A 21,201-nucleotide genomic window follows, 5' to 3' on the forward strand; every position below is an offset into this window, starting at 1 on the left:
AAATATCATGCAAGTAATGACAGTTTTCAAAAAAAAAAAATCTTATATGACATCACAAACAAAATCTACAATCTGCAGGAAAAAACAGCAAACACTATTTTTATTATTTAACGTTAATAATTTATTTTGAAAAAAACAAAGGTTGCCATTTAACATTTTCTTTAACTAAACTTATTAATATTAAAGTTTTGGCTGTATGTCCACCAGCTGGTATATGACCATTAGCCTATTATGACCATCAGCTGGTGAGTTTACCACGCCTCTCGGCTGTTTAACAAAAGTAACTGCGCAAAGCAAGGCCTGAGAGTTAAAAAAAAAAAAAAAAACAGTAATGGATGCTGCTGGGTAATAATTTTATCTCCAGTACAAGTTGGGTGGTTTATACTTTCATTTTCACCTTCAACTGAAGCAAGAGCTCCTTCCTGTTTTATTTTTTTCTTCCTCTTAAATGCTCATACGGTCTTTTGGATGCCATCTCTGCAGCCTCTGACTGCTGATTGGTCCAGTGTTGATTGTTGCCAATCATCATGATGGTGTGTGTGTGCGCGGTGTCAGATTACAGCTGCCATTATCCTTTGCTTCGCTCGCACTTAAGGGTCACTGACGCAATGTGCGCAGTGGTGAGCTGCATGAATCATTCACGCAATTTGCGCATCTCGCTCAAAACGGGGCCCTCTCCGCAAACGTGGGGCCCTACGCACAGTGCGTGTTCTGCGTATAGGGAGGGGCGGGGCTGTTCATCACTACAGTCCAGACCAGAAGTATTTGGTTTTTTGACAGTTAGACATTTATTGTTCTTCAGGGTCTGTACCTAAGCACATTAAATCTGAAATAAAATCATGCATACTTCATTAAAGTGCCAAATCTCAGCTTTAATTTCGTTTATGCCAATATTGAAATAACCGCATGTGATAAATATCAACTGGGCAACTGTGCATCACATGTGCCTCAGAGAATTGAGAGTTGCCGTTTAGATTGAGGAGTAAAGAGGAGACCAGGCAGGTGAGGAAAATAGTACAGAGGTAAACAGGAACGTTGTGTGCTCAGACTCAGCCACATGCATCAAGGTGGAATGTCCTCGGCTGGCTGAGTCAATCATCTGATCTCAGTCTGACTGGGCCTCAGTCTATGTGCTGAAGACCAGATTAAAGGCAGAGATCCCACAACAAACAAGAGCTGAAGAAGGCTGCAGTGAACATCTGGGAGAGCATCTTCAGGAAGGACATAAAGCACCTGCTGATGTCTGTGGGTCAAAGACTTCAGGAAGTCACTGACTGCAAAGCATTTTCCAAAAAATATTTTATTTCAGATTGAATGTGATGAAGCTCAGAGCCTGAGGAACAAAAAATATGGCACTGTCCAGATACTAACAGTCTGGACTAATGTCCATTTTTATGTTTATTCTTTATGATCGGTCACACTAGGTAATGTCAGCTCACTGTAGAGGACAGAGAACAAATCAAAAAACCGAAACTACACATCTCACTCACAGACAGGCTGTGCAGCGAATGTAACTGAACACTCACAAGTGAACCTTGGTGAGAAGAGTCACTGACAACTGTGAGCGCTGCGGGTGGTTTGAGGAGGGGACTGGGTGGTGACGATAGACTGATGCGAAAAGGTGGAAGTGAAAGTGTGGCTGTTAGAAAACAGCCTCAGTCACACAGCAGTCAGAGATGGATAAGTTTAAGACGGTTCTGAACATTGCCAACAAACAAACCAACTTTGGTTTTGGGCTGGTCGCCCTGCTGACAGCAGGAGGGGAGCAGATCTTCTCCTCTGTGGTGTTCCGGTGTCCCTGCAGTGAGCTGAATTTTTTGTACGGTATGGTGTTCCTGTTGGTGCCTGCTCTGGCTCTGCTGCTGCTGGGTTACATCCTGAGTAAGAAGACATGGAAGCTGATGACGGGTCTATGCCAGCACACGGGTGTGCTGTGCCACTGGAGGAAGCTGACTGCCGCTTGCATGGTCCTCTTCCAGATCTCCACTACGGCGCTGGTGGCACCCTCTAGCTGGATTGCTGTGGCTCTGCTCAGCGGGAACTACTACGAGTGTTTGATGACAGGGACCAATGTGAGCGCTTTCAACAAGATTCTGTGTGGACATGGGACCTCTCCGGCTCAGTGTGAGAAGGACCTGTACAGGTTCCCCTGTAAGACAGACAGCAGTGTACCGCAGGCTGACAGAGAGGATGTTCTGCTCACTCTGAGAGCTCAGTCCCAGGTCAGTGCTGATGTGCTTCTTCTCTTTAAACACTACTTTTCCTACAATGGTAGCTCTACTGTAATACATTGATCTGTCAGAGAGTTGTGTAGATGTTTTTTTTAACCTCAGATCCGAGAGGCTTCACAGGCCAGGCTTAGGCCTGGGCCTGGGCCTGGGCCTAGGTCAGGTGTGGTGTGAGATTCACATCTGTCACTTCAAGATTCAAGATCAGGATTCAATTTAATTAACAAAATTACAGATGTGGTCCCTTTATGCTAGTCACACAGACGTTCAATAGATGAATGAATAAATAAATAAATCAGGTCATAAAAATAACATTGTGGTGGTGGAGTGTGGAGGAAGAATGGGTAGCAGGGTGAGCAGGCTGTGGCCGGGGTGGTTTAGAGTTTGTGTGTGATAGTCAGCCTTTCTGTGTGCAACTTTCAGTTTTCAAGTTCATTCTTTTTATTGATGGCACATGTTTTCCACATGTTTGCTGAACCTTGCTGTAGTCAGGGAATCCGCCACACCTTACACACACAGCACTGGCCTGCTGACATGTCCTATAGGTCCTACAGGACTGAAGTTCAAACAGTTTCTGTTATCTCATTAAAATGCAAAGTTGCATAAAACATTGTTTTCTTGTTATTTTATCTACATATTTTATCTTCCTCTCATTTCACCTTTTAATGTGTGACAAATATCCAAGTGTTTAAAATGATTTTAACATCTCCCACGCCTGAAATATAAATCCATACTGTGTGTTAATGGTGACCACAGATTATAGGTTGGCTGCTCATCGCCTCTGTCATGTTGTCCAACCTGCTGCTGATCTGTGTGGCTCGGTGCGCCTCCCCCGTCAGCTACCTGCAGCTTAAGTTCTGGAAGGCATACGCTCAAGAGGAGAGCGACCTTTTTGATTCATTTGCCACGGACCACGCCAAAGAGCTCGCCACGAGGAACCTTAAGAGTTTCTTCAACCAAGCGGTGCCTGACGCCATCGTCACCCCTTCCAACAAGGACTGGGCGAAGATCTCCTCCCTCTACAAGTTTAGCACCAAAAGACAATACTACAGCACCTTGCACCAGTACGTGGAAAAGAGCCAGGAGTCTGAAGGGTTGATGAAGATGACTTCGATCAAGTCAAGCGGGTCTGCTGATGGCAACCCCGCTGTTCTTGATTTTGTAGATGATGGCAGGATGGTGCTGTGAGGAGGTTTTTCAACATCTAAAGATTGTGTCACTGTTCGGTCTGCTGATACATGAATGATACTGATATAGTCAGTGAATTGCACAGTGCAGGCCTAATCCAAAGAGCCGAGGGGCAGTGAGAGGTGAAAGACAGGGGTTACCTCATATCTTGCTCTTAAGGGAGAATGTATTAGCTTAATTATTAAGTAGAGCACCCAGCTTAGCTGTACAGCTACTCCATGACTGTTCAGACTGAACAATCGAATGAACACCACATAACGTGTTTACCATGTCCGTGCAGGGTTAAACAGGAAATGTGTCCCCTTCACACACTGGTTGTAAGAGTTGACCACTTCCTGTGCACTGCTGGTAGGCAGCATACGTACATGCAAACATTCAGCAAAATGAAACTCAGTGATGAAGAGAATGTCTTTCTTTTACACATGCAACATCCTGTGCACACTCAACGTGCATTCAAAAAAGTGAACTGATAAGTTGAATAATGGTGTCATTAACAGCAGATAATGATGTGTGAACAGAGGATGTTACTCAACTGACGGTATAATGCACTCAGAGTATTTCAGAGTAGTCACTCTTGTGGGAATGGAACAGAAAAAAAAAAAACATCAATGGGTTGTCATCACTTCCTCAGTGCTGACTATCTCTGTAGCTGCACCAACGCTCTGTTCTCTGTGGAAACATTTCAGTAGGATGAATGAATGCTCCCATCCTGCATGATTTACTGTATATATGCCTTTCAGCTTTGCACCTTTTGTCTTTCCATTCAGACTTGCCTGAGGAGAAATAAATCAAGTTGTCATACTCATTGTATCATGTAAATGACTGCTTCTCATAAAAGTGAACAGAAAAAGGAAGGTGACACAGTTTCAGTTCCTTTGGTGTTTTTTGTTTATGGTTGCACGCGGTATTCCAGGTCAACAGGCACAGTCTGGTAATCATTAAAAACCAGACCAGCAGGATTTTCATCTCAGTTGTCTCAAAACAGCTGTTAGAGCCGGAGAGGGAAGCATCTAAACAGAGGCGTAAACGTGATCGGGAAAAGGGAAGGGCAGTGAGGATGTCACTGTTTCAGCGGCAGTTGGCAGAATGTTCCTTTGGTGAAGAGTAGATATGGTGAGTAAAGAGGCAGTGAGTGGAAGGGAGTGTCCCTCTGACTGAAGGAGGAGCCTGAAGAGAAGAGAGCCGGCCAAAGGGAGGGGCACAGTAGTGTTTTGTCTTCAGCTGTAAAACGGCAGCAAGCAGAGACTGACTTGCTGTTTTTTTTTTTTAACTTTTCAATCCCTGTTTTTGTCTTTCAGTGTTGTTAATATTTTGTAGACACCATGGATAACTTTCAGACTGTCTTGCGTTTCTTCATGAACCAGAAAGCCACCATCGGCTACAGTTTCATGGCTCTCCTGACTATAGGCGGGGAGCGAGTCTTCTCCATGGTTTCTTTTCAGTGTCCCTGCAACCAAAGTCAGAACTTCGCCTACGGACTGACTTTCCTGCTGGGTCCTGCTGCGGTGCTGTTGGTCTTTGGTCTGTTCTTCAGCACCCGATTATGGAGGCTCTACACTGGCTGCTGTCTCAATCCCATGAAGCTTTGCCCCCGTGGGAACTGCTTTGGCTGCTTCAGCGCGTTCACGAGCATCTTCACCGGGGCTTGTGTGGCTCCTGTAATGTGGCTCTCTGTGGCCCTGCTCAACGGTACCTTTTATGAGTGTGCTGTCAGTGGTCTCAGTGATAACCTGGTGGTGGATCTGTTCTGTAAAAACAAGACCTTGAAGTGCCGGGAGGAACTGGCCCGAGTGCCCTGTGATCGGTCCAAACTGTCAACTGATGAGCGCATGGAACTGCTGCTGATGCTCAGGGCACAGTCACAGGTAAGAGACACACCTGTGTCTGTGTGAGCATTTTTTTAGAACTGCAGTTCAACAAAAACAGAGGACTAGTCTACTCATAGAGTCACACCAATCATGTGAAAACATTTAGGATCTGAGCAAGTTCTGTCATGTCGGAGAAAATAAATCTGATGTTATTGTGATCTCATAAGGGTTATCTCATTTTGCGAGAATAAAAATGAACAGGAGGCCTGTGTCACAGATTCACAAGAAAAAAACACAGGCCTGAGGCTGCTCAGCAGGCAGGGAGGATCTAATGACAGATGCTATTCAGTTGCATTATGGTAAATGTAGGATCCAGTGTTTAGCCCATACCACGGACTGGAAGTCCAGACATGTCAGACTGACATCAGTTTTTACAGCTTTTTAAAAGTATCTCTAAAGTCCCAAAGCTATACTGAAGTGCAATACTCCAGTCTGTATCTATGTGACGTGACCTCAGACTCAGCAGTCATATAAGTCAGGGTGAGGACCGTTGTGTAGGATGTACTCAGTCAATGGACAAAAGACATTATTATCTGGTGTTTCAGTGCAATGTAGTCCATTTAAAGTGACTAAACCAGAGCATGTGGAAGTCCGTGGAAGGGACAAAGGGATTCCCCAGTGACTTAGTAATGCATTTTCATAAATTTGAGGGAGGAGAGACCGATTGAGGCCAAGATATTACAGATTTTTTTTTCCTTTGTGTGAGTGAAGCTACTGGAACACTGAATTCCTGGGGGTGTCAGTTCCTGCACTGCCACTTGACCTTTGAGTCTTTAGATGTTAGATGTTCTGTGTGGAAATCCCCACATCACACCCCCCCCCGCTGATACTGGGTTTCTCAAAATCAAATGTCACACTTTACTATAAAGCATTTCTGATCACATTTTGTGCATTCAATTTACAGTTATTATTCATTTATCAGTTATTATTTAGCCATAGCAAGAATACTATCCTGGAAAAACCTGGAAAAAGATTTATTGTTTTTGGGATTAGCTATTTAAAAAAAAGTTCAAGTTTTAATATATTCAAGAAAAATACAGTAATGCCTCTTGACAGCTCAGCTTCTCGGTGCAGGGGATGTTAAAAGTTTATTTAATTATAATAAATGAGTTTCCCAGAGTCATTTCATAGTGTTGAGTTTGCATCAGTTCATATTATTATTGTATGTCTGCAGATCCTGGGCTGGTGCATCATCATTATCTCTGCCATCGTGGGCCTCCTGGGAACCTGCTACAAAAACTGTCGCTCCAGAGTCAGCTACCTGCAGCTCACTTTCTGGAAACGCTACATTGAGAAAGAGAAAGAGCGCTTTGACGCCTTCGCTGTGGACTATGCCACCAAGCTGGCTGAGAGAAACCTGCAGAGCTTCTTTGAGAACAAGGACCCTGATCCATTTCCCTTCCCCAACCACAGGGCATGGGAGGAGATCTCTGCACACTACACCTTTTCCAGCAGTGAGCAGTATTACAGCACTCTGCAGAAATATGTGGAGAGGAAAGACAGGGACTTCACACCAGAGTGGAGACCTGTCTTGGACTCCAACCATGGAATAGAGATGAGCTAGGGGAAGAGGATGTGGTCTGCCTGCCATTTTGTTGGAGAATAAAATACAGAAATTGAAGGCACAGGCAAACAATGGCGATCACTGTGGTTATTGTAAGTGCATGTTTGAGGGATAACCGTCTCAGGCTGCAGTATGTTACTCCAAAGCATGTGGCTGTTAACAAACTGCAATGGCCCAACCTCCTCTGAGCACATGAAATAATGAAAGGTATAACCACTATTTTATACACACTAATTCTCCCTACATTTTCTAACTTACTTACAAAGTTACAGTAACTTTAAGCCTGTAGTTCTGATTGGGGACACTGAGGTCATGTTCTCTTTATTGTCTCTGGGAATGTAGGGTTTTTAGCGAACTTACTAGTACAATCTGTCTTTTTACTAATCATTCTTTTGGGATGTACAACAGACCACTTGATATTCAATCAGTACACACTAACACAACAATGATTTAAACTGGAAAAGAAACCAGCCAGCAAAGAGAGATGGAGAGAATGTGTGTTCATGTTTCATGCTGAGATTCAGTCTCTTTTGTGTCTTGAAGATGAAATATCTATAAAGTTCCACTGTTGTGATGATCATTTAGTTTGTCTGTTGACAGAAATCCACCACTGCTGTCCAGGTATACAAAAACACTGGAGCTAATATGGTTAGCAACACTGACAAACAAGCTAAGTTGCTTCATTTAAATGCTGGATACTTAACTATTGTACACTCAAATGAGGCCGACTTCCTCTTCCCCACGGCCAGTGTGTGTTTGACCACACACACTGGCTGACATTTAGCAGTGGTTACAGCCCAGAGAGGCTCTATTTCGACGAGGAAGTCCATGAAAAATGAAATAGCCAAGACAACGAAACAAGTGCCTTTTACCACTGCATTTTTGGAAGGCCACAAGAGACCATTCTTTGTGCTACAGGCACAGTCCCCTCAATCCTGGCCCTTGACAGAGCCACCACAGCTTCAGGAATGACCACTCTACAATTTATAAAACCCAAAACACATTAAATTGGACTAGTTATAAGCCAAGATTTAAATAATATATCCCTTCCAGAACTGCATTTATGGCAGCATGGAGTAGGTTTTGAAACAGCATTTAGATCTTCATGTTGGGAAAAGAGACACAGAAAACAGAAAAAATAATAAAATTAACAAATAAAGTATGAACAATCCTCAAACAGCTAGGTTTTAGTCAAAGCTAACCAACATGCCTGCATGTTAATCACCTGGAGTTTGACAGTGAAGGAAGTTTTTATTCTTCACACTAAAAGTATGATGCCCAGGTCCATGTAATTACCCCCCTGACAGATGAGCAGTCTTTCAACATTCCATCCCGTCTCATTCACAGGCAAAGACTTGTGAGCATGATGCCCAGACCTGTAATGGAATAAACACTGTGGTAGTTTAGATCAGTGGTGGGATGTAGCTGATATATATATACTCAAGTACTGTACCTCTGAAAGGATTTGTATTTCCTGTACTTAAACCAACCCATTTTACATAGCTGCATTTTCGAGAAAAGATATTTGACATATTTTGTTAATAGTTACTTCACAGACTGTGATGCTTTGTTTTAAATTACTACTAACAGTATACACACAGTATAACAGTATAACAGTATACAGAAGTAGATGATTACAAGACTAAATTAAAATGATAACATAAATTTGAAAATGTCATTATAACCCATATGTATTATTTGAGTAAAAATTAAAACAGAAATGGAACAATCCAATTATTTTACATACTATTACTTCAGACTATTTTCCTATGGACATTCTTTGACCATGATAAAAATGATAATGGAAAAGCGGTTCAACATTCCATTTTCAAATTTGAAAAATATAAACAATTTCACCCGATTTTCCATTTATGTAAGCATTCCAGTCACAATTCAAATTAAAATGCAATTTTCTATTTGAAAGTGAAAATGAAAACAGATTAATCCATAAAGATAATCATCATTTACACATTAATGCACCAGTGATAATAATCTAATGATGTAATAGTGTTGTAAGGTTGGGTGAAATCTGGTGAAGGTTGTGGGAGTGGAGCTAGAATCCATGGTGTAACAGGAAGGATCTTCAGCAGAACTGGCAAAGAAATGAGGATGCACCTGGAGGACAGGTGAGCAGTGAGTGAAGGACAGAGACAGACTGGGGATACATAAATTTATTTGAGGAACATTTCCATTGCAGGACTTTTACTAGTAACTGAGCATTTTTACATTGTGCTATTAGTGCTTTAACTCCAGTAAAAGATTTGAATACTAATACTTTATTTGTATCCAACATTTGTATATACTTGAAGTTCTATTCCATATGAATTGAACAAGGTTCAAGGATGAAGGCTAAGTGGTTGGTTCGGGTTATTGTTTTCGACCTAGTTTGGACATATAATGTTGGTCTATTTAACTTGCCCACTTCCACTAAAGAAGAGCACTTAGGCAGCACTTAACAGCTAATTACATTAAGCTGACTCTCTGACAGGGCCACTTCACATTCTTCTTGCTCTGCAGACTGCAGCTCCTCAGCAGATTCAGTTAGTATGGTTGAGTTCTTTTACCAGCAACTGGATAGTTATTTGAAAACACATGAGTACTGCGCTAACGATATTTAATCAGTTTAAGAAATTTTATGACCTTGGCCCCACATCTTTTTCTTTGAAATGCCTTTTTATACAGATAATTGCCTGTGGTTTCGCGAAACACTGCAACAAATGGAGAAATGTGTCAGCAAAAGACAGAGGAAGAGATGTGTTAGCCAGCGAACAAAGACATAAACAGGGTTAGGGTTCCAAAATGTTGTCTTTAGGGGAAGGAATGTACACACAGTATTTCTTCAGCCTCTAAGATACACACAGCGTGTTTTGGTGAGCAACACTACAATCATGAATCATTTTCTACACAGGGAGCTGTGAAGTCCAACAACCGACGATACTAACGAACAGTGAGATCACTGGGCTTGAATATGACCCCACAGAGGTAAAATACCTGTGACTCCCCACCAGTCAGTCAGTCAGTCAGATCTGATGAAACCTCTTAGATGAGAGGTGAAACGTCAACATTGATAGCCTCGATAGCACCGGCATCTCTTGCCCTTGTTTCTGCTGTATGAGCACATTTTCTGTTTGACAAAAGATATGTGAATTATTAGCCGAATGTAAAGGGAAATTAGTCCTGAATTCTAGTCTGATGTCAGTTTTAGATTTTCACCTCCAATTTCATCTTTAGGTACAAATGCTCAATCCACATCTGTCTATCTATAGATCTGATATTTCCTTCTTTGTTTTTCTCATTTATTTAACTGTGATGCTCTTTTTTACTAGAACTACCATGAACACACAACACTGCTTCTGTCACTAGTATAATATCATAGTGGAAAATTTATGGAAGCTCTAAACTGATCTCTACAGCACATGAATGGGTTTGCTCACTTCTATCCCAGTAAATCATTAAAAAAAAACATCCATTAAAATTTCAACAAAGATATTTATTGGACAATGTTTTCTTTTTGTAAACTGTGCACTGATTCACTTCCTGTGTACTGAAGTCTTTCCTGTGTACCGAAACAGTGCCACCTAGTTACTTGGTCACTCAGTGGCACTGTTGCCTTATTTGTGAATTTATCTTGAATTTTCTTTCTTTCTTTCTTTCTTTTTCTTTGTTTGTTTGTTTGTTTGTTTGTTTGTTTGTTTGTTTGTTTGTTTGTTTGTTTGTTTGTTTCCCACATCAAAAATGGCAGAATAACATGACAAAAGCAAAAACCTGAATAAAACAGAAGAATAAAAAAATGCTCTTGAATTGTTCAATAAAGTTGGTTTGAAAAAAAAAAGAGAAAACAACAGGGAACCCGTGCAGACCCAAACAATGGATGCCAGAAGAGTATTACGTCCCTAAATCAAATTGAACACAGAAGAGAAAAAAACTACAGCGCTGTCAGACTAAACTGCCAGAATCACGATATCATCGATCACCATTAGCCGAGTGCGGTACCCAGCACGAAGCGTGTGTTAGCCGCAGCACAGCGGGGATGATTCTTCTAACCTCCAGATAACCTGCAGTCACCGAAGATGACAGACTACGCTGAAGAGCAAAGGAATGAACTTGAAGCTATAGAGTCCATCTACCCAGACTCTTTCACAGGTTTGAGTTTCATCAGTGTGGACAGGAAAGTGACACGCAGCTAGCTCGCAGGCTAGCAGCTAGACGTCTGCTAGCTGCTTGGTGTTTATTAAAGGATATTCCCAACAAACAGAGGAAGATGTTTCCTCTGGAACCGACTGCTACAGATGTGATGTCGCTGTAACGTAAATGTCAGTCATGCGGCGATTCACGGCCTGTTAGAGAGGGCCGCCTTTCACTGGATCTTATACGGACAGGGAAGCACGCCAAACTCCATTCAGATTACATGCAATTCTTCCCATATTGAAGAGTACCATATGAAATGGATAGGTCTATTACGTAAATTTATCCTAAAACATTTTAGATGCCGGGGGGTAGTCCTATATTCTACATGTATCTAATATATAAAAAGTGTGATTAATTCTCTTAACCTTAGACTACCTTGTATTGCAGCTGCACAGGTCATTGAGCAGCATGTGCCTTTTAATGAGGCATTAAAAGGTGTAACTGTCCTCAGGCAGTGTGTCTAATGACAGTCTGTCTAGTTTGATTCCAGTTGTAAACAAGGCAGTGTGCTCTGTCAGATGTAGTGACCGGCATATGGCAGATTAAGGCAAACCTGTTTATGAAACAGCAAAATGTAGAGTGAAGTTATTAATTCATGTGTGTTTGCAGTGCTGTCAGATGACCCCACCAGCTTCACCATCACTGTCACATCAGATGCAGGGGAAAATGGTGAAAGTGAGTATACTGATGTGTGTGGCTGCAAAATGTATGATGATAATCTGAAATCTGACGAGACACAGCGTGGGTGGATTGACCTGTAGCAGATTGTCATAATGGGAGCGTTCTGTTTTCTTGCTGCAGCTGTGGAAGCAACACTGAAGTTCACATATGTAGAGAAATACCCAGATGAGCCTCCGCTGTGGGAGATCCACTCCCAGGAGAACCTGGAGGACAGTGACATGATGGACATCCTCACCTTACTGCAGCAACAGGTCTGTCCATCTGAACTGAAGATGATCGCAGAAATCGGAAACCAAAACAGAGAAATTCACAGAGCATACTGTATTTTTTTTGCTTTTGATAGTTCCCTCTGTCTTTACGTTGACATGGTATGCTGTTAGTTCTCAGTTAACATTTCAGATCACTTTATTTTAAACCATATTTGCATAAAACATTAGACATTCACACCGAACCAGACACACAACACAAGGAAGACTCCGAGGAACAATCCACATTAGCTTTCCTGCGAAACACAAACACGTCTTGTCCTGCAGCTTTGCTTGTTGAACCAGCAACCAAACAGACATCCACTGGGGGACCGTGTTTTTCTATACATTATATTATTCTTAATAATACAGATTTATTAACAATCAGAAGGTGACAGTACTAATAAGCTGCTGTCTGATGATAACATTCAGAAGGTTAATAATGGATCCATCCATTAGTGAACAGTGTCTCCTGATGTACCAGTGTAATAAGTATGTGAATACGCGGTCACTCTGCAGGCAGAGGAAAATCTGGGCATGGTGATGATTTTCACCCTGGTGACAGCTGTTCAGGAGAAACTCAACGAAATAGTGGACATGATGAAAAACAGACAAGAGGAGGAGAAGCGACGGAAAGAGAAAGAGGCAGAGGAAGCAGAGAAGGTAGGAGGAGGAAGAGTATGCCCTGATCTCCATACTGTGAGAAATCAATATTTGTTCTCTCTGCCTCTCTCTGCCTGACTCTGTCTCACACCCTTGTTTGTGTGTGTGTGTGTGTGTGTGTGTGTGTGTGTGTGTGTGTTTAACAGGTGGCGTTCCAGGGCACAGTGGTAACCATTGAAAACTTCTTGGCGTGGAAAGCCGGGTTTGAGCTGGAGATGTCTGAGCTGAGGAGGAAAAAACAGAAGGAGGAGGAGCAGGCGGGGAAACCCAAACTCACTGGTAATACTGTCACAGAAACAGCTTCCTGTCAAGGCTCACAACTTGGACAGTTGATCACATACTTACATCAACATACGAAAATGTCCTCTTTTCCTCACCAGGTAAGCAGCTGTTTGAGAGAGACCACAACCTGGACACATCGGACATTCAGTTCCTTGAAGACGGTAAGGAGTGTTTCTGAGTGGGACAGTTTGAACGTGATGCTGTTGATGTTGTTCTTAAGGCTTTAAAAGTGAAAACATTCATAGACATTTTTGTAGAAATGAAAATAATTTCCTCTGTTTAATTCAGGACAAAACCATCAACATGAAGCAGGTCTGTGGTCCAACCATCCCAGATCATGTCTGACATTGTATCAAGACAACTATCAGTTGTTAAAAGAAAAACAAAGATCTTTGTAAAAAATCTTTACTTCAGAGTGGATCTGTTGGAGATGGATTTGCTTTTAGTACCAGTACTTATTCTAACACACAGCTGCTTTCTTCTTCTGCAGGTGGAAACAACGTTGAAGTGGACGAATCACTGTTCCAGGACATTGAGGACTTGGACTTGGTTGAGGACGACCCAGACTTTGACCCTTTAGAGATGGGCAGTGATGAGGACTAAAGTGGGAGAAGGACAGAGGGCTGCTGAAGACTGACAGGACCATTCTACTCCTCACACATCAAGAAGATCCAACAGCTGCCTTTATTTTTTAAAGACTCTTACAGCAGTTGCAGAGGACACCTTCATAACCACAGCATACACATATACACCTGTTAGTGTCCATTTCTATGCCTGAAAAATTAAATTTACCAGATAAACGTCTGACTCGGCTCTAGTGCTGTTTGACACGAAGGACGTCCCAGTGACAGGCGCCTTATTTGGCCAGGAGAGGGCAGTAAAATATCGAGTACGTCCAGTAATGAAAGAAATGAAAACTCCACATTCAAACTCACATGTAGATCAGAGTAAAGTAGTACTGACAACAAAATTACTATTAATCTGAAGATTAAAAGCGACTCGTTTCAGTTTTATACTGTAGTTTTAGGACAGATGTAAACAGCATTTTTCAGGGGGAAGTTGTTGGAAAGTACATCCACATTAATCACAACTATTTTATAACCATGCACATCACATTTTATAAGCTCATCATGTGATTTATCTGTAAAATCTTAATTATGGCAGAAGGAGCAAAACAAGAACAAGTAGGGCACAAGCTGAAAAACACAACCTTCACATATAGTGACCTGATAAATACTTGAGTGGCTGTAAATATGAATGTGATTTCTAAATACAGAAGGTGACAAGTTAAAGGACAAATCAACATAAAGTGTCTTAGATGCTGAGCCACCATGAGTCTTCAGATCAGCTTCACTGCTCCTTGGCTTTGATTCTCCAAGTCTCTGGGATCTGCTGGAGGAATGAACACCGCTGGTGATGGAGAGAACTGTCTAACATGTCGCTCCAAAATCTCCCATAGGTGTTCAGCTGGGCTGAGATCAGGTGACTGTGAAGGCCACAGCATGTCATCCTGTTCTACAACTTATTTTTCAGATTTTTTTCTTTAATTTGTCACCGTCGGTACTTAACAAGTCATTCCTATAGCCTATGAATATACAGCAGTTCCTGATCCAGCCCAGGCTCTGTGTCCAAATCTCTCTCTATCTGTTCCCAAGGTAACTTTATTTACACCACCTCGGAATTCATTCCAACATATGGTGTCCATAGCATGTACACTATGTTTTGCCAAAAATCACACAATACAATGTCTCGTCTTTGATGCTAAATCACAGGTTTTTTAAATCACTACAACACTCAGCCACAGAGCAGGCTGATGGTGTTCTTTTGAAACTGGGCAGGGTTCATGACAGGAAACAGTGCCATTTCACTTACGGATGAAAGACAGCATCGGCAAGGAGCAAAATCAGACAGACTTCTCAAAGCATCAGTGTTTATTCTTTCAAAACAGTCATGTACTGAATAAAGCACAGTATAGTATTAAAAATGTATCATTTACATCTGTGAACATAAGAAAGAATCTGACCAAGAGTCAAACATCAAGTGCTTGACAGTTTTGTCCTTCCATAGCCAGCTTTCATCATAACGCTCTTCACATGCGGAGATCAGTTCCTGGAAAAACCCTGTTTTTACTAAGACGTAATCAGTGCCATATTATACTGTTACACCACAACATGTTCCAGATGGATTCGTACACTTTAATGTACTCTACATGAAAATATAGCTGGATTTCAATCTACATGAATATACAGTGTTAATGAACAGCTCCTCAGAGTTAAAACAGGTTGTCAGTTGCAGAGGTGGACAAAGTCATTGTCCTGCAAATCCCAAGTTTCAGCCGTAGCTGTGAGGTCTGAAGTCAGTGACTATCTGCGTTTAAAATCAACCTGACCGTGTGTATATATATGTGTGTGTGTGTGTGTGATTTCTGTGTGACTGAATGGTTTTCACGTTGCAGTCTCTTTTAGTTGATCACTCAGGCTCTTTACATGTGAATGTGATAATCTGAGGTATCATCTGTCTGCAGCTCTGCTCTGATAAACTTTACCTCCTGCTCTGCAACATGATTAGCTAAAGCTGAGCTCATTCAAACTACATCTGCCATCAGGGAAACAAAGAGCTGTTACAACATCACTCTGAGTTCTTTGGCGTACGGAGGATATCAGATCATTCCAAGTCACGTGGCTGAAGTCCAAGTAAAGCCACAAGTCACTGGTGTTAAAGTCTAGTTGCTGGTCTTTTTAGATTTTGTCAAGTCATCAGATTCCTGACTTGAGTTTGGACTTAGAGTCCAGGTCATCAAAGTAGTCCTCTGCAGTGTAGCTCACATCTCTATGGAAACACAAACAGTGAGTATGTATGTTTTCACTGTTATGTGACCATCAATACAGACTCACACTATAGTATATATTTAGCAGCCATGGAAGTCATTCCATAGAATATACCATGTTTGAACTCACACACTACAGGTCAGATCAGGTGAACAGGAAGCTTGTTTTTAGGATAATGGATTACCTGACTCATTCTCAGCACATCGATATTAACAGCGGGGTCACGGTTGGATGGTTGTTGGTTGTCATGACTACAAAACAAGGCTTGATACACTGAGATCACAACAGACCATAAGACAGTTCATTCATATTCTGACCCCAAGACAGATTTGCATAGGTTTCTAAAGTGAACTAAAATGAATGGAAACCGATGGAAACACTCAGCAGTAAAGTGAAACGTAGCCTCACAGGCTAAGATATACAAAGACACTCGTATGGCAGAAGGAGAGAGTGATAGATGAGCTTTTCTGTATAGCACAGAAGTCATGAAGTTTGAGGCTGTAACTATCTTCTTCTTCATGCTGTCATGAGAGCCAACAACTTATCACTCAATGTCCCTGATGCCCCAGTAAAACGACAGAGGAAAGTCCTTCATCTCTTTGTAGAAGACCTTGTCAAACCTCTCATTCTGGGCCACAGTGAAGTGATTCTTCCAGTCACCGATGGTGCCTAAACGTTCACAGAACATGGAAGGAAAGAAAAAGGTTGTAGTCATCCATCCTTACACTGCCATGCACCATCAGGATATTCACTGCTTTATGTTTGTGTAGTAACCTCTGCATTACATTTAGATACAGTCACTACAGTTCCATTGCACTGTAGGTGAGTGATGTTGAAAACTCAGGAGGTGTGGATGGGTGGTGCACTAGGTGCTGGAGGGGTCAGAGACCTAGGCTTTGATCCACAGGAGCTGTACATCCAGATCACCTTTACTCATCTCTGGCAGGCTGGTGACCACAGAGGTGGCACATCTGTCTGACTGTCACGTGTTTGAAGTGGAGAACTGGGCATTGCAAAGATGGACGGAAGGGGACGTGCAAAGATGAATAAAATAAAACTGGATCCAGACATGTCTGCAGAGACTGGCTGCTTTGGTTTCACGTGTGCCACATAAACCTCTGTGAAGCAGATCAGTACTGTTACATTATACCCACTATATAACAGTGGGGGGGACCCCATGTATGTTGATAGTGATGAAGCCACAGGGAACTGTCATCAGCTCAGCAGAGCTTTTTAGCATCTTTCAGCCTATTGTTTTGGTTGACTATCACATCGTGCTCTCATCTATGCTGGTTTCCAGCTGTTTTCAGAGGGTTGGGGTCAGGTTCATCAGATTCACCAGGTGGACACAAACCTGACTCCAAATGAATGATCATGTTGCTGTGCGTCTGAAGCAGTGAACGCTCTTACCTTTCCTCATGAATCTTCCCTGGTGGTGGTTGAGCAGGTCGCCTGACACCTGCTCGTAGTTGGCCTGAGGGATCTTCTTCATGTTGCTGAAGGTGCTGTGTTTAACCACATCAGCCAGCTGCTTGTCAGTCAGCTCTTTGCCCAGGAACAAGGAGATCCTCTCCACTGCTGCCAGCAGATCCTGAGCAAAAACACAGCAGCATAAATACAGTGAAGATCTTTTAAAACCACTTTTACACACTGATGCTACAACAAACGTCAGGACAGGGTATGGACATGAAGAGATTGAAATGACTTCAGCTCCTACTTGAATCATTTCTTCATAAGTGATGAACAGCATGTTCATTTCATCCTTGTGTGAGAACCAGGTCTTAATATGATCAAACCAGCTGCACCCAAACACTGCAATGGATAATGCACAATGTCAGCACCACACCGACAGACATTCATCACGAGCTGCACAAGCGACAGAGGGGAACTGCTCTTACCGTCTCCTCTCATGAATTTCTCAAAGAAGTCATTGAAATCCTTCGGAGTTTCCAACATGTTCGCAAGCTTATGGAAGTGGAAGTAAGACACGAGGACATCTTTGGGATTTCTTGCCACGTAGATCACCTGAAGGAGGTAAAATATGGCTGTCAACAAAATATGACTCTATCCAATTTATTATCATGTTTGTTTGTTCATGCCAAAAGCCTTCTGGGGCCTGACATTTTCCGCTCAGTGTTAATGAGATGATTTGGGTGTGTATCATTTTCTGCGGCTACATGGCAGGACGTCACAAGACCAAATACAACAAACAACTACAACAAAAAACTGTGGAACACAGCAGAACAACAACGCAAACCCATACCAGTGAGTATCAGGAGGCTTTTGCTGTCACTGTAGCAACAAAGGCCTCAGACTGACAGACACAGCCCCAACATTGATCCACAACAAGAGACAACTACTGGGGAGGCCTTCATGAACCCTGCTGTGGATCTGCATTTTGAGGGAGTTGTTAAACTGTTCTGCATTATACAGAGAGGTGTTTGTTGTTTAGTCTGCTCTCATTGGCATAAATGGAGTGGACAGTCTATAATCTGTCGTTACAACACAACACAACACAACAGCATCACGATCTCCAACGTGGTCATGAAGCTGAATCAGCGTCTCTCTGAACACTGGAACCTTCATGGAGGAGGACTCATTGTACAGCTGTTTATCAGGCTGCATTCGTTTTAGCTAGTCAGACCTAATAAAGTGAGTGTGTATACACTGAAGGACACACAATCATTGGAAACACACACACTGTTGAAGCCTCATATGAGATTCAGCTGAACAGAACACTTCCCTTTGACTGAAACAGCTTCAGAGCAGGGATCTCTGTGTCCAGTGTGGAGAGGAGGAACAAATGTTATGACAAGAATGCTTTCAACAGACATACGAGCGTATGAGTGTTGTTAAAAGGCAGAACCCTAACCCTGAAAAGATAGGAATCTATGCTTCTCACTAATACTGTCAAGAAAGGAAGCTGACCAGCTTGTGGAGGGGAGGCTGAGCTGAATGTGATCTTTCTGGCAACATTTTACTCTAAGTCTTTGGTATTAATAATCAGTATATGAAGATGTAAGAACTGGTTCCTGGCTGTGATCAGATCTCACATCACATCAGTGGAAGCTACTGTATAAACAGAGAATGAATGACACAGCAGGAATAATTGAAAATATGAGCAGTACAACAACATTTAAAATATTAAAGCATTGATTCAAATGTCCTTATATCTGCTTCCAGCTACATCATTACATGTTTATTTACTGTTGTTTTTCTTTTTTTTCTTTTTGTGTAGATGAAATACACTGGATCAAAGAACTGACCTTGCCCTTCTTCTGGCTCAGAGCGGGAGGCATGAACTTGTACGGCAGATGGGTGACCCTCAGTCTGGGCGACGGGGCCGTGATGAACGCCTGTCTGTTGCCCCTCACCTCAATCCAGGGGATGAGATCAGCGTTGGAGTAGTTGTTGAGTTTACTGATGGCTGTCACATCTCCCTTTGCCTCGAGGAGCAGCAGAATCTGCTGCATCCAGATGGTCCCTGTCAAACAGAGCAGACTGTGTGTGCCATGGCAGCTGTTAGGTCAAACTCAAGTATGAGTACAACTCTCCTCTCTGTGGACCTTCGTCCTGATTTCTCTCTGAGAGTTTTCACAGTACACACCGATCTAACTGATGGATCCACATCGTGCTGTCTGCTGAAATCAGTTTGCAACACACAAAAAGAACAGGGCATTCATGTGGAAATGCAGTACATACTAATGAGCCCTGTTCCTGTCTCTAAGCTGAGAGCTCTCCCACTATGTATGTGATCACCAGGTATGTGATGGAGGAGCCTGCACTGAAGCCTGGCGCCTCCTCCATGTTTCTTCTTTGCCTCTCACCTGATTTCGGGTATGTAAGGACAAACACATCAGAATCTCTGATCTCCAGGTTGTAAATCTGGTCCACATCATCCGGATCATGGATCCCTTTGATCAGATTGAAGCCTTTGTGTAACACCAGTTCATGGTTCTTGGCTTCATTAAAATCCATGACAGCTGCAGCAAAAAAAAAAAAAAAAAAAAAAAAAAAAAAAAAAAAAAAAGACAGGTGTGAGCTTTGCAACTCTGAGCTTTGCTTTCTTATCCGTAAATCACAGCAGAGGTTAGTTCTCATATGAAGCTCGACAGATTCTGTGCGCATTAATAACACGTTTAACCTCAGACTCCAGCATTTATACAGGTGTTCGTTCATCTACCATCATTTACCAGCAGAAATTCAACAAGTGTGTTCAAGTGGAAATGACTCGGCTGCTGCTCTTCATGGACAAGTGCTGAGATCATCAGCCCGCGTGCGTACCTGCTCTGCTCGCGCTCCTGTCCGACGCTTGAAGAACCGACGTCCACGGTATGTTTCAAACGATCCCCCTCAGCCCCGCCGGCGGGATATACCTCATCGGAAACCCGATTGCTGCTATAAATCCGGAGGTCGGAGGTCCCACCTCTTTTCGTTTGCTGAATACTGGATCTGTGCGTCAGGCGCGCGTCTTTACGCACTGAAGGAAAAAAAAAAACAAAAAAAAAAACAGCAGCTCAGCTCACCTCAGCAAATAGAGTGATGACAGAGGAGAGGCGGAGAAGGAAAGAGGGAAGGGGCTCCCAGGAGGTTACTCAGTCAGCGCCGCAGTGTGTCAGGTGATAACTGATCTGATGAACTGTGTCCCAGCTCAAACCGCCGCAGGAGAACTGCTAGAAGAAAAAGCCCCAAGCGCTTATGCAACATAGAAACCAAAACAAGCTTCTGATGTTGCATAAACAGCACTTTTAGTTAGCTTCAGGTGAGTATTTTCCAAAGTATGCACAACATACACACACTCAGCAGAGTACACAGTAAAGAGGCTGAGCCCCAGAGTTTCTCAAACTCTTCTGACTCCACATAAGTCAACGAAAGTCTTCAGGCACCAGGCAGACTGTCCTGTCCTGTCAGATTTTGCAGCACTGAATGTCCACTGCAGTGATTCATTATCACACTATCTCTTCCTGACCTTTTGTCACTGGTGCTGGCCAAGCCTCAAATCTCAAATCCTGGATCCAGTATTTCCCATGATGCAAACTGATAGCCTTGTTCATTAGACCTTTCACGCCCGATCCATCTGTCAAACGGCTCACCCCCAGTTTGTGAGTCAGATCTGTCAATTAAATACATTTATTGAATTAACTGTTTTAAATCAGCTATACGTTTGTGGTCTCCCAGTCCGAGCTGAATGGACTAGCTCCTCCACAGAAGACATCACACCTGTTTTTACTGGCCCAGTGGTGCTTAACGCCTTATCTCAATTTCCTTTTTGAAAAATGGTGGAGTGTCCCTTTAATTAATGGACATAATTTGTTGTGTAGAGACTTTTTAAGATACTAAATCTCTACAAGCAGAACTGAGTTAAACACAAATCATAAGACAAGAAAGTAGAGGCACATCTGGCAGCAGTGTCAGCTCTGAACATCTGGACACTGACATTTTTCCACATTCTTTACAAATCTGTTA

At 42.5% G+C, this 21,201-nt stretch overlaps 4 protein-coding genes across 5 annotated transcripts; 3 read left to right on the forward strand and 1 right to left on the reverse strand.

The window, feature by feature from the left end:
* The first annotated feature begins 1,573 nt into the window (after positions 1 to 1,573).
* calhm6 (calcium homeostasis modulator family member 6) lies at positions 1,574 to 4,060 on the forward strand. Its single transcript, XM_041044916.1, has 2 exons — positions 1,574 to 2,222; positions 2,985 to 4,060. Exons 1-2 carry the CDS (start codon positions 1,677 to 1,679, stop codon positions 3,414 to 3,416), a joined length of 978 nt encoding a protein of 325 aa, XP_040900850.1. The 5' UTR covers positions 1,574 to 1,676; the 3' UTR covers positions 3,417 to 4,060.
* Positions 4,061 to 4,358: 298 nt separating this feature from the next.
* On the forward strand, positions 4,359 to 8,896 carry LOC121186231 (calcium homeostasis modulator protein 5-like). Its single transcript, XM_041044917.1, has 2 exons — positions 4,359 to 5,281; positions 6,459 to 8,896. The coding sequence occupies exons 1-2, from the start codon at positions 4,739 to 4,741 to the stop codon at positions 6,846 to 6,848; spliced, it is 933 nt and encodes a 310-aa protein (XP_040900851.1). The 5' UTR covers positions 4,359 to 4,738; the 3' UTR covers positions 6,849 to 8,896.
* Positions 8,897 to 10,808: 1,912 nt separating this feature from the next.
* On the forward strand, positions 10,809 to 13,711 carry rwdd1 (RWD domain containing 1). The gene is made up of 7 exons (XM_041044039.1): positions 10,809 to 10,991; positions 11,646 to 11,711; positions 11,838 to 11,968; positions 12,482 to 12,625; positions 12,772 to 12,904; positions 13,006 to 13,068; positions 13,398 to 13,711. The coding sequence occupies exons 1-7, from the start codon at positions 10,919 to 10,921 to the stop codon at positions 13,508 to 13,510; spliced, it is 723 nt and encodes a 240-aa protein (XP_040899973.1). The 5' UTR covers positions 10,809 to 10,918; the 3' UTR covers positions 13,511 to 13,711.
* A 1,109-nt stretch (positions 13,712 to 14,820) lies between these two features.
* On the reverse strand, positions 14,821 to 20,218 carry LOC121185695 (amine sulfotransferase-like). 2 transcript variants are annotated; one of them, XM_041044037.1, is made up of 7 exons: positions 20,020 to 20,218; positions 19,563 to 19,718; positions 19,002 to 19,219; positions 17,634 to 17,760; positions 17,453 to 17,547; positions 17,146 to 17,326; positions 14,821 to 16,404 (listed from the first exon to the last, which is right to left on the reverse strand). In XM_041044037.1, exons 2-7 carry the CDS (start codon positions 19,711 to 19,713, stop codon positions 16,280 to 16,282), a joined length of 897 nt encoding a protein of 298 aa, XP_040899971.1. In that variant the 5' UTR covers positions 19,714 to 19,718; positions 20,020 to 20,218; the 3' UTR covers positions 14,821 to 16,279. The 2 variants fall into 2 exon arrangements, with proteins under 2 accessions (XP_040899971.1, XP_040899972.1); XM_041044038.1 differs by lacking the exon at positions 20,020 to 20,218 and having other exon boundaries at positions 19,002 to 19,236; positions 19,563 to 19,702.
* Between the last annotated feature and the right edge of the window lie 983 nt (positions 20,219 to 21,201).

This window comes from Toxotes jaculatrix, chromosome 8 (assembly GCF_017976425.1).
Source record: "Toxotes jaculatrix isolate fToxJac2 chromosome 8, fToxJac2.pri, whole genome shotgun sequence".
NCBI classification, from domain to species: Eukaryota; Metazoa; Chordata; class Actinopteri; family Toxotidae; genus Toxotes; species Toxotes jaculatrix.

Coding starts and splice junctions, on each gene's coding strand:
- LOC121185695 (XM_041044037.1), bottom strand. CDS start 19,713: ATGGATTTTAATGAAGCCAAGAACCATGAACTGGTGTTACACAAAGGC. Junction 17,327..17,452: donor CTTATGAAGAAATGATTCAA/GTAGGAGCTGAA, acceptor GTTTTTGCTCAG/GATCTGCTGGCAGCAGTGGA. Junction 16,405..17,145: donor GGGAAGATTCATGAGGAAAG/GTAAGAGCGTTC, acceptor GTGAACGTTTAG/GCACCATCGGTGACTGGAAG.
- calhm6 (XM_041044916.1), top strand. CDS start 1,677: ATGGATAAGTTTAAGACGGTTCTGAACATTGCCAACAAACAAACCAAC. Junction 2,223..2,984: donor CTCTGAGAGCTCAGTCCCAG/GTCAGTGCTGAT, acceptor TGGTGACCACAG/ATTATAGGTTGGCTGCTCAT.
- LOC121186231 (XM_041044917.1), top strand. CDS start 4,739: ATGGATAACTTTCAGACTGTCTTGCGTTTCTTCATGAACCAGAAAGCC. Junction 5,282..6,458: donor TGCTCAGGGCACAGTCACAG/GTAAGAGACACA, acceptor GTATGTCTGCAG/ATCCTGGGCTGGTGCATCAT.
- rwdd1 (XM_041044039.1), top strand. CDS start 10,919: ATGACAGACTACGCTGAAGAGCAAAGGAATGAACTTGAAGCTATAGAG. Junction 10,992..11,645: donor CTACCCAGACTCTTTCACAG/GTTTGAGTTTCA, acceptor GTGTGTTTGCAG/TGCTGTCAGATGACCCCACC. Junction 11,712..11,837: donor TGCAGGGGAAAATGGTGAAA/GTGAGTATACTG, acceptor TTCTTGCTGCAG/CTGTGGAAGCAACACTGAAG.